Source organism: Haliotis rufescens, unplaced genomic scaffold (assembly GCF_023055435.1).
Source record: "Haliotis rufescens isolate VD_foot unplaced genomic scaffold, xgHalRufe1.0.p SCAF_17, whole genome shotgun sequence".
In the NCBI taxonomy this organism is placed as follows: domain Eukaryota; kingdom Metazoa; phylum Mollusca; class Gastropoda; order Lepetellida; family Haliotidae; genus Haliotis; species Haliotis rufescens.
This window is the reverse complement of record NW_025963857.1, coordinates 11,303,897-11,317,001: the sequence shown is the minus strand read 5'-3', so window position 1 is coordinate 11,317,001 and position 13,105 is coordinate 11,303,897. Positions and strand designations below refer to the sequence as shown.

The 13,105-nt window shown below is 42.2% G+C and overlaps 1 protein-coding gene across 1 annotated transcript; it reads left to right on the top strand.

Moving 5' to 3' along the window:
- Nucleotides 1-280: 280 nt before the first annotated feature.
- Nucleotides 281-11,986, top strand: LOC124122209 (NXPE family member 3-like). The gene is made up of 4 exons (XM_046485348.2): nt 281-372; nt 1,010-1,699; nt 6,273-6,334; nt 10,902-11,986. The coding sequence occupies exons 2-4, from the start codon at nt 1,107-1,109 to the stop codon at nt 11,690-11,692; spliced, it is 1,446 nt and encodes a 481-aa protein (XP_046341304.2). The 5' UTR covers nt 281-372; nt 1,010-1,106; the 3' UTR covers nt 11,693-11,986.
- Nucleotides 11,987-13,105: the final 1,119 nt, after the last annotated feature.

The window sequence follows — 13,105 nt, the reverse complement described above, 5'->3', positions numbered from 1 at the left end:
ATGCTCAAAGTGACGTCACAGAGAATATGATCCACGACACCAAGGTCGCTTCCTTGAACTGTGCCCGATGGATATTTTGTACATACTGTACTATGTAGTGTGTATGAAGACAGTTTCTGAATATTAATACATGGCTTCAGACAGGGATTCTATATAATAGATATATCCTGTATGCTTATACACAGCCACACGCTGTGTACAACAAAGCCTATTTCCCGAGGGATAAACCTACAACGAAAGTCTTACCGCCATGTTTATTATTTACCACAATTTAAAAACAGGCTGAGACTGTGACTTGAAGCGCTGGCTTGTCGCCCTATTGCCATGCGAGCTCCAGGCGACACAAACTTCAAAGTAAATTACCACACGAAGGTAAGAAAACCTAGTGTTCATCACTGATCTTCAGTGATCTAATTAATATAATGTTCACCGGTATTTTGCCCTTTACGCCTCATGGAGTCTGTTAACTCGGATGGTCGAGACAGACTCAGGTCATTCTCCGGCGTTGTCGTTTCTTCATGCCACTAACACCAAAAACCAAACGCGACCTCTTTGGTCGCAACGGAAGTGATAAGCATCTGACATCGGTTGAGTATAATATCTTAGTAGGTTCATCAGTTAAGATCGGTCTTCATTCGCCAATATGCTTTCTTTCGTACATCCAAGCCAAACATATTACTTTAACCACTTCACTGAGACACAGCAAAAATCAGCTAGCGCAGAGATCATGCAAGCATTACTGAACTGTCATCCCTTGAGAAAATATAGCGTCTATTGCCAGGTTTAATTAGTTTATAGTATACATCTCTATTATGAAGTCGTTATTCGTTAAAGACAGAAAGTCCCTGCATTGTAAAAGACATACTGTCATGGTCTATGAACGTACATTTGATTTTTCTGGCGGACAAATCAGAATACTGCATGGATTCTAAAATGTTATGATAGAGTTAATAATTACCGAACTACCTAGGCATACCAACTTAAACCAGGCGAGTATTCTGTATTTCAGGTTTCAATACAACAGATATTCCTTGAGAAAACCTTTCCAGTGGAGAACAAAAGTTACGCCGAAACTTGCCTTAAAATCCTATGCCGACTATCGTTGTATGGTTAACGACAGCAGCATAAACAACGAGAGTCGCCAAGCTTTAGGATCTCTCTCGCGCATGTCTTTGGCTGATGTACAACATACGTATCAGATTAATGAAACGGTCAAAGTAAACATTGTTCTATTTGACCACTACAAGAGACCAAAAGCACGTGGAGGTGACATGTTAGTCGTGTGGATGAAAGATCCCCAACATGGCGCTGCTTCCGCCGGAACTGTTATCGACCACGGGAATGGAACGTATACTGGAGTTCTGCGCACCTTGTGGACAGGAAGAGCCATAATTCGGGCTGCCATGATTTCATCCAGAGAACGAATGACGCACATATATCGTTCATTCCAGAATGGATATTTTGGGAAAAAAATTACCTGTACATTCAGATCAAATACTGCAACTGAGGCCACCAGAGGATATATGGATATGAGATATATGAAAAAACGCCCCTTTTGTAATCTGACTGCCGACTATTTTGGCGTCCCATTCTACTGTGAGAAACCAAAAACAAAGGCGATTAGGTGTCATGACTGGACAGAAACCTCTTTGCCTCACAACTATATGACCTTTGGGCCTGACACGAGATGGTTTGCAGAGTAAGTATTAATTAACTCATTCATTCACTCATGCAGACCATGGTATATCTCTGGTGTCTCTATTACCGGACACCTTCTGTAAACCAGCTTTAAACATTCCTCGGTGGATGCCTATTTAGCCACGAAGTGTGTCCAATATGTTCTCGTGTTTTTTCAAGTGAACAATTAACTTGCCATTGCATATGTTTGTGACTGGGGTGATTCATAAATGATAGTGATTATTGCTTATGATATGGTCATAATCGTACAATGGTCTCTGCTTTTAGCCGACATGTCTTACCATTATGGCAATATGTTTGTCGCTTTTGTAATGTTGCCTTGGCTGTTTAAGTTTGCATGTTTTATTTGTTGCTTCTCGTGTGCGAACTCTCTAACCTTGCGCGTATTTTATGTAATGGTTCCGATTTGCGAACTATTTGCTAAACGTTCGACTGTCATCATTCCATATGAAATTAACTAAACATGTTCCCTGGAATCGTTTTTTTTTTGTTATAAGCACATCAACCCTTGAAGATACGGGTTAGAAAGGGTCTTCAGCAGCCCATGCTTATCGTAAGAGGGGACTAACGGGATCGGGTGGTCAGGCTCGCTGACTTGGTTGATGCATGTCATCGACCCCAATTGCGTGGATTGATGCTCATGATTTCAATCTCTGGATTGTCTGGTCCAGACTCGATTATTTACAGACCGCTGTCACATTGCTGGAATATTACTGAGTGCGGAAACAAAAAAACAGCTGTATAATAGATCAGTCAATCAAATAAATGTATATGCCCATACCTGACCATGTTGACGTTTATCAGCTGATGAAGACAGTGCCTCACGTGAGCAGATTTACCATGACGCGCTTCCAATAATGGACCACTTGATCTGTATATGTTTAAGGTGATAGACAGTCGGTACTGTCATACAAGCCGTTACATAACTGGAATATTGCTGAGTGCGGTGTTAAACAACAAACAAACAAAACTGACTTACAATAGACAGGTTTGCAACTCCGGACAATGCACTTTTACCCTTGGTAAAAACTAGTTTCAGCGCGACTGCAACGAACAATTTTGTGAACGCTCTTACCAGGTAATTCCACAGGTGACATTACCAAGCAGCAGGGTGCCTGGACGACAGCGACAGCGCCAGACTGGCCAGGTCAACCCTGATATCACTGCCCGCAGAGACTGGCAGTGTGTCCACCAATGAGCGAACCCAAACTCCAAACATTGTATCCAGATACCATACAGTAGAACCTCTGCAGAATAGAAAATGGCGCCTTCTTTGCTGGAGAGTGTGTGAAGGCAGAGTTTGCCGTGGTGGAGTGAGGCTGTTTTGTTCAGATTGTCGAACAGCTTTGCCGAGTCAACCAAGAGGCTATATAAACTGGGCGGCAAAAGAAAGTATAGGTCGAGTTCCATGATCGATACAAAAATAACAAGAAGAGGTTTTGTTGTGAATTAAAATATGATCTAGGGAGGGGTAACAAATGATTGATCAACCACAGTTTGAATGAAATTGTGCAATCACAGGTAATGTGAGCTCAAGGTAAAGGTAAGAAATTTCATTTTCAAAAGTTGTTTGAAATGTCACCAAAGTGCATTGCGACACAGTTGCCTTCAATAGCGTGTATGACATCCAGTTGCCTCAGTGCATGCTGTGATACGCCGCCTCATCGATGACGTGGACTGGAATCCGTTGCTACTCGTCTCTCGGGGCCTGCTGCAATTCTTGTCTGTTGACGGTAGGCTGATGGCGTGCTCTAATCTGTCTGTCAAGATGGTCCCACATATGTTCAATAAGATTCATATCGGAGGAGTGGGCAGGCCAGGGCAAAACGTCAACGTTCTGCTGGTTTAGAAAGTTCCGAGTCTGTCTTGCAGTATGGGGCCTGGCATTGTCGTGTTGAAACAATATCCCCTGCTGTTGGTTTTGTAAGAACGGAAGCACAACTGGCTGCAACACTTGGTCTCTGTACTGCACAGCGTTCAGGTTTCCCTGTATAATCACCAAATCAGTCTTCTGATCTCCACAAATACCGCCCCACACCATGACAAATACCCCGCCGAATGGATTGACGTCTCGAATACACGCCGGAGCCAAACGTTCCCCTCTGCGTCGATAAACTCGTTCTCTGCAGTCATTTCGAAACAATTTAAAACGACTTTCATCAGTAAACAGCACTCGACGCCAATTTCACACTTGCCAGCGTCGAGCCTGCCTCGCCCATCGCCGTCTCAGGCGTCGATGTTGAGCAGTCAGTACCATTCCTCGGAAAGGACGATACGTTCGGATTCCAGCAGCACGAAGTCGTCGTAGCACTGTACGTTGGCTAATGGGATGTCCCAACGCTGTTGCTGCCGTCGCCGCCGCCGTTACGAATCTGTTTCGCAGGTGAATGAGCCGTATCTGACCGTCTTCCAGTGGTGTTGTCACTCGGGGTCGTCCGGTTCTAGGCCTGTCCTCTGTCCTCCCTGTCTGCCTGTACCGTTGAATCAGCCTGGCTACTGTCAATGGTGTACAACCAAACCTTCTGGCAATTTGGACCTGTGTTGCCCCCATTTCGGCCATACCCATGTCTCTCTCTCTCTCTCTCTCTCTCTCTCTCTCTCTCTCTCTCTCTCTCTCTCTCTCTCTCTGGTCATTTAATGGCCGACAGAAAAAGAGCGGAGACTAAAGTCGATCACTCGTGATATTGGCTTAAGCGTGTATGCTGAGATTTTAGCTACAGCCCCATTGGCTGTGCATCTTCCCGAGGCAAGGGAGTTAACTGACTTTAAAAGTCGAGTTTCCACCCTTGCCGAACTAGACTGGAATAACTGGGGTCGATCGTAGCGCCACCAGTGGCTATTACCAGTTATATCCCGTCTAAGCCTCTCGGGGGCACGGGTGGCCCAGTCGTCTAAGGCGCCGCCATTCGCTGTGCAGAGTTGCGTCCCTTGGGCTAGCCAGAAACCTATGATTGTGGGTTCGAATCCCGGTTCGCCCCGATTATGTTACTAGGTTTGTCAGCACCATACCCGTGCTCGTGGGTTTCACCAAAGTGGTAAACGTCTGAGACCTGCATCACTTCGGGCTTTCCTCCCACATTAAGCTGACACGCCGTGATATGACTGGAATACTGTTAAAAGCGGCGTTATACCAAACTCACTCACACTCACTCTAAGCCTCTCCTATGGACCAATCAGATTCCACCTCTCGTATCGCGTGTATTTGCTTCAAACAAAATGGCGGTGCCCAGTCAAGACGATCTGATCGATAATAAAGATCTATGTTGTGATAAAACGTGTCTTACATCGCAAAGTGCATGAAATCTCGTGAGCACCTTGATAAAAAACATGAAACTATTTGGAAAATATCTGTTGACAACGAGTTGGCGGTGCACATGCAAATCCTGCAATCGACCGAAATCTGCACCGGATTTGGATTTCGTTGCGCGTTTTTGATTGGACTATGCATAGGCAAAATATAATTCCATAATACCAGCCCAGTTCGGCAAGGGTGAAAACTGGACTTTGATAGTCAGTTAACTCCCTTGCCTCTGGAGGATGCGGGCTGTGAAGTACAATGGACAATGGCGCCACAGCTTCTTCCCTGAACATGTAAACTTTCAAAAGGATATCCTAGCGTTAACACTCTTTAGTATTAAAAACGTTACTACTAGGTCTGACTTTATGGTTAAGATTCAGACTTGTGTTTTTATCTTTTGTTCGTCCTTTTAAGGCTTTGGATAACTCAGGCATTGCTTATGTTTTGAAAGAGGCTACTGGATGAGAAGGTTAATCGCCTGGTCATTTCAAACCAAAAGAGTTCGGACACACAAGCGCTACAATCTCAGTGGAAGAAAGTGAATCTCAATCATTATGTATATTTCACAACCCGAAGGAGTACACTCATGCCCTTCTCAAAACGTGTAAATAGGTTATTTAGGAGTCTGTGCCCTCTAGTATTGTGGGATGTTGTTTAATTGATTGAGTTGAGGTGGGTTTTTTTCAATATTAAATTCAGTTAGTGTACCATGTTTGTTTTAGATTTCTATTTTTTCAGGTTGATAATATATATAAAAAATAACATTTTTCACACTACTGTAATGTATTACACAAACTTATTCGTGTTTTCAAATGTTAAGAATGTTTGTTCCCAGAATGCTGGGAAAAGATCTTGAAAATACGTTAGTTTGATTCGAAACGAATGTTGATATATATTTCATATTAAGTCATATATTTGATTTATCATTACTAGTTCAGTCACTTCTAGTCAAGATATGTTTTACATGACACCCTTTTGACAGCATACGAAGTGTCACGAAATTATGATTGTGCGAAGTCGCGTCAATCAATAGCATGTGTTCACAGGTCATCTTCAAAAGCTTGGTTACACATATGAACTTTATAAAAATCCTGAGAGTCATAGCTTCAGACAGGACAGTTTAGTACACACGGACTTGGTGTTTGAATTATTATATAGGTGAGCTTCAGTGCACAAAAGCATTCCTGCGTTTTTATAATTCACTTTTCATTTATCATGTTTGAAGGCAATTAAAATCATTATATAAATGACAAAAGGTTAATATCATTGATTTCAGGAGGACAAGTACAGAGATAATCCCGGACTCTATCAGAATCAATATATCACCCAAAAGACAGGGTAAGTATCTATATATCACCCAACAGACAGGGTAAGTATCTATATATCACCCAACAGACAGGGTAGGTATCTATATATTACCCAACAGACAGGGTAAGTACCTATATATCACCCAACAGACACGGTAAGTATCTATATATCACCCAAAAGACAGGGTAAGTATCTATATATCACCCAACAGACAGGGTAAGTATCTATATATTACCCAACAGACAGGGTAAGTACCTATATATTACCCAACAGAAACGGTAAGTATCTATATATCACCCAACAGACACGGAAAGTATCTATATATCATCCAACCGACACGGTAAGTATCTATATATCGCCAAACAGACAGGGTAAGTATCTATATATCACCAAACAGACAGGGTAAGTACCTATATATAACCCAACAGACACGGTAAGTATCTATATATCACCCAACAGACACGGAAAGTATCTATTTATCACTCAACAGGGTAAATATCTATTTATCACCAAACAGACACGATAAGTATCTATATATCATCCAACAGACAGGGTAAGTATCTATATATCATCCAGCAGACAGTGTAAGTATATATATATATCATCAAAAAGACACGGTAAGTATCTATTTATCACCAAACAGACACGATAATTATCTATATGTCACCCAACTGACACGGTAAGTATCTATATATCACTCAACAGACAGGGTAAGTATCTATATATCATCCAACAGGCTGGGTAAGTATCTATATATAACCCAACAGACAGGGTAAGTATCTATATATCACCCAACACACAGGGTAAATATCTATTTATCACCAAACAGACACGATAAGTATCTATATATCATCCAACAGACAGGGTAAGTATCTATATATCATCCAGCAGACAGTGTAAGTATATATATATATCATCAAAAAGACACGGTAAGTATCTATTTATCACCAAACAGACACGATAATTATCTATATGTCACCCAACTGACACGGTAAGTATCTATATATCACTCAACAGACAGGGTAAGTATCTATATATCATCCATCAGGCTGGGTAAGTATCTATATATAACCCAACAGACAGGGTAAGTATCTATATATCACCCAACACACAGGGTAAATATCTATTTATCACCAAACAGACACGATAAGTATCTATATATCATCCAGCAGACAGTGTAAGTATATATATATCATCCAAAAGACACGGTCAGTATCTATCAAAACAATAGTAGGAGATACTGGAAAATCAGTGTCTTACTGACACTGGCACGTAGCTGAGGCAATTTACAAACTTTGGCAACTTAAGAGATCTGCACTATTTTAATATTGGGCCACAAACGTGTGATAATGGCATCCCAAAACATGTATATAGAAAGGCTCATAAAAGCTGTTTAGGCCAAACCTAGATATTAATCTAAGTGAAAAATCTGTACGAAAGGTGTGTACCATGTTCAAATAAAACGAGTCCTTCTATACCCACATTAATTGATTTGCGTAAGTTACGAGGGGATATCAAAAAGTTTTGAGCCTCACACAGTATTCCTGGTCGAATGGTACAATGCGCTACACATGATGTACATGAATGTCTTAGCTACTGATGCTATGTAGAAACATATTGCTGGCTGCAATTATTTTGTCATGTCACTTCGTGGGAGAGACCTACCCCTAGTGAATTGGCAGAAATGGACAAATCTGAGTACAGAGCGGTGATAAAGTTCCTTGTCCTAGAGGGTCAATCTGCCAAACAGGTGGAAGAGCGATTGACTGCAGTTTATGGAGAGTCTTCCCCATCGACTGCAACTATCAAACGGTGGGTGAAGGAATTTCAGCGTGGCAGAGAGAGCTTAGAAGATGATGCCCGGTCCGGACGGCCATCAACCAGTACCAGCCCTGAAAACATTGACCCTGTACACAAACTAGTGATGGAAAACCGACGTATTACTCTCCATGAGCTAGAAGAAACAACAGGCCTACCATATGGATCCATACATAATATAATTCATGGCAAACTCCACATGTCCAAAGTGTGTGCCAGATGGGTCCCGAGAATGCTTACAGATGACATGAAGCTATCAAGGGTCACCATCAGTGGAGCCTTGCTAACTCGGTACAACGCCAACCCAGATGATTTTCATTTTAGGATTGTAACCAGTGATGAAACCTGGGTTTATCATTATGATCCAGAGAGCAAACAGTAGTCGATGGATTTGAAACACGCCACTTCTCCAAAGACAAAGACGTTCAAAGCCACCAGATCCACCAAGAAGGTTTGATGACCATCTTCTGGGACAGCAAAGGAGTGATTCACATCGACTACCTGCCCCATGGCACCACAATGAATGGGGAGTATTACGCCAAGTTATTGAAGCAGGTGCGCCAATCCATCAAGGTGAAACGCCGCGGAAAAATCCGTCATGGGATTTTGCTTCACCAGTACAACGCACCAGTCCACACGAGCCGTGTTGCAATGACAGCTGTGCAAGAATGTTGCTACGAACTCCTCCCTCACCCACCCTATTCTCCAGACCTAGCCCCCGGTGACTTCCACCTCTTTCCCAGGCTGAAAAAACACCTCCGGGGCCGGAGATTTGAAGATGACGATGAGCTAACTGCTGCTGTGGAGGGTACCAGAGGGTTAGGGGACCAGAATGTTGGCTTCTACCGATCGGGCATCAGTGACTGGCAAACTAGTGGCAAAGTGTGTGGAGTTGGGAGGGGACTATGTTGAAATATAAAGTAGTAACAATCCAATTCTTTTACTTTTTCTGTGTGAGGCTCAAAACTTTTTGATATCACCTCGTACGAGTTAACTGAATTAGTCACTGATGATATAATTTTTGGGCATACATTTGCCATTGCCTTTAGAGACAACCTTCTCATAATTTATATGTAAAGTCACTGGTTACAAATACCAAAGAGAAAAGTTGGGTGACACCGTGGACACCGTAACTACGCAATTGTACACCGTATCAGTTTGTCCAGGTGATATACCAAAAGGGTAAGATATGATTTTTTCCGTTTTTTTAATGTTATTTTGTAGAGAAAATGTTATTCAAATATAAAGACATGGCAGGAGTGAAAAGGTACATATACTCTTTTTGTGTAATTGTGTAAATTACATTGAAACTATGCCACAGTTTTGAAATACTCCACAGATATAAATTGCGAAACAATTTAGCGATCGAGAGAACTAGCCTAGAGGGATCAGTTTCCATATCTGCCCTTGCAGACCTCTGCTGCTTTGGGCCTTGTTCCCGATTTAAAATATGAAATATGTCCGAACTGTTACCTTGTTTCATTTTGTCGCAGTGTGTACACCTGACTCGGAACTTCGTAACGCTATGACAGGACAGACCGACTCTCAACAAACGTCTTGAAGACTAGGGTTAGAGCATCTTCCCGAGGCAAGAGAGTTAACTGGCTATAAAAGTCCAGTTTCCACCCTTGCCGAACTAGGCTGGTATTATGGAGTTACATTTTGGTTTGACTAACGAGTCTATGCGTAGTCCAATCAAAATCGCGCACCGAAATTGAATTCCGGTTCGTAATCTGTGGTGCAGATTTCGGTCGATTTGCAAAGCATGTCCACCGCCAACTCATTGTCAGCAGATATTTTCCAAATCCTTTCATGTTTTTAATTAAGGTGCTCACGTGATCTGATGCATTCCGCGATGTAAGACACGTTTGATCACAATATAGATCTTGATTATCGATCAGATCGTCCTGACTGGGCGCCACCATTTTGTGTGAAGCAAACGCAAGTGATACGAGAGGTGGAATCTGATTGGTCCATAGGAGAGGCTTAGAGGGGACATAACTGGTTATAGCCACTGGTGGCGCTACGATCGAGCCCAGTAATTCTAGCCTAGTTCGCCAAGGGTGGAAAATGGACTTTTAAAGTCAGTTAACTCGCTTGCCTTGGGAAGATGAGGTTTGAGTAGCTTCCCTTTGGTAAATGATTCCCAAGCTGTACGACTCTGCTTTAACCAGAGATAGCTCGTGGCAATATAGAAGGTCTCTTCAACTTTCAGATATGATATCATAAGCTAATTTGATATTCCCACCGACGCATCGAGACCCCTGAAGATCCGGGTAGAGAATATAGGTCTTCAGCAACCCATGCTTGCCTTAAAAGGCAACAATGCTTTTCTTAAGAGGCGACTAACGGGGTCGGGTGGTCAGACTCGCTGACTTGGTTGATGCATGTCATCGTATCCCAAATGCGTAGATCGATGCTCATGCTGTCAATCACTGTACTGTCTGGTCCATACTCGGTTATTTACAGACCGCCGCCATATAGCTGGAATAGTGCGGCGTTAAACAACAAACGAACAAACAAACCTACGCATCGAGGGAAAAATCATATTTGGTTCCAAAAAGTTAATAGATCAATGAATGTTTCATTTTATCCTATTGGATATACATATTCCAATAATTGTATACAGATAGTTAATCAGGGAACATGATCGCCAGTCAGTAAATTAACTTGTTTTGTAATAAATGTGATCCTCTCTCTATATAAGTATTGCACAACGTTTTACTGATATATCGATATCCTCATATAGTTTCACTGCCATAACTTATTATCTTTGCAGAGAAACGCTCTCCCTCCATCCCTTGTGGAAGGAGGAACTTCCGGGATACTTGGCTGGCAACGCCACCTATCGGCTTCTCTTACAATAACACGTGGCGCCCTCTATCGTGTTGGAACAGCGTCCATGTTGACATGTATAACCAGTGTCTGACCAACAGAACTCTGATATTGTTTGGCGACTCCACCGTCAGACAAATGTTTGGGGAGTTGCTACCAATCCTTAATTTCACATTGATAAGGGGGCCACCAATTGTGCAAGGAACAAGGAAGTGGTTTCAATGGAATACAGCATTCGAGGCATGCAATGAAAAATATAATTATACGGTATTTTGGATGCCACATGGTTTTCCAATGGCGTTTGGCAAGGTTAAAACCAAAATAAGTCAGCCAGTGTTTGCTCACTTGGACGCCATACCTCCTGGATCAACAGATATTATACTTATTCATATGTATGCGCATTTCCATTTCACCCCCATCCACATATACAGGGCTCGTGTCCACAGAACTAGACTTGCCATAGAAAACCTACTTAAACGATCTCCTGGTGTCACAATTGCCATCAAAGGTCCGCATAAATTTTCCGTAGCCAAACCAATAACACCCCTTGGGGGTATGTGGGGACCTGCTTATGAAAATATCCTTAAAAGGGAGTTGGTAAATCTTTATGACCGAGTGCTGTATCTCGACATCTGGGACATGACAGTTGCGTTCGAGAATGAAGACATTCATCCCAATGGTCTTCTGGTGAATATGATTGTCCAGGTATTCTTCGGCTATATCTGTGGGAAATAAACTCGTATATGTGCTAAAATATTATGCCTTTTTATTACTGAAAAAGGGAACAGAGCAATATTATTGATTTTGACTTTTTTCAGATAGCTTTCTCAACAAACTTATTTTTAATGAACATTGTGTAAGTAACGGGTGCTTCCGACTTGGGTCGGATATTGCTTTCCATTTTCGCGAAAGCCTGTCATCTGATTTTTAGCGATTCATTGATTACTTTTCACAGCTTTTTTCAATTGAATTTGTTTTCACATCGCTGAGACTTAGTTTTAAAGAAACCAAACTTGATTTTTATTTAGATGTCCAGTTTTTAAAAACATAAAATAAAAACAAATGAGCTTCAAAGTTTACACGTTTGGTTTTTCATTCAGAAGAATATGTCCAACTCCTTTTTATTAAAGCAATTCATTAATCATGGCGATAACTGGGGTTGTTGTTTTTTAGGCGAAGATGATGACGACGAACTATGAAACATGGTAAATGCATTTAATCAAACCATTTTCAGTGGAGGACGCTGTGAGGGGAACACACTGGTAGAACATCCAGCTCTTAGCTGTCGGGCTTGTTGTGTGTCTGTTTGTTTTGTTTGTTGTTTAAAACAGCACTCAGCAATATTCCAGCTAGATCTATATGACGGTGGTCTGTAAATAATCGAGTCTGGACCAAACAATCCAGTGATTGACGTCATGAGCATCGATCCACGTAATTGGCATACGATGACATGCATCAAGCCAAGACAGCGAGCCTGACCACCCAATCCCGTTTGTAGCCTCTTATGACAAGCATAGTTGCATGGGTTGCTGAAGACTATTCTACCCCGAATCTTCACGCGTCGAAAAGCCTATTTGTATTGCTTTATCCACACTACAGGGGCATGCTCAAAGCGCTGCACTATTATTACCCCGGTTAATGGATCAGTATGCACTCAACCATCATTCTCAGCTTCCTAGGGAGTATACAACCCAAGCTGCCTGTCAGGCGCTAGAATGTTAACAACAACCCTACCGGGTACCCATGCACTGCTGGTCGAATAGAGGCACATTTCGACTTGCCCAAGGAGACACCGCATGTGCTGCATGTGCTTCGGTGTGGGGCAGGACCGAAGGGCTAGAAACGCTCAGGGGCCACGCCGCCGAACACGGTAACCCATCCAAGGACTCTCAACGATCAACGTTGCTTAACTTCACCTTATTTGTGGCCTATGCCTGTGCGCTGTGCACAGGACCACTTGCCACGTCGAGAGTACAAAAAAAGTAAATGGAAAAAGTATCGTGAGCATGGAAAGACAGGAGTGGATTGATACGAAACTGAAAAGAACATTGGAAACCAATTTGCCAATACAGTGACTTGTGTTCTTGAATTTACTTACTATTTCTCAGGAGCACCATTGTTTCGTTCTAGCCCAGACTTATTGAGTGA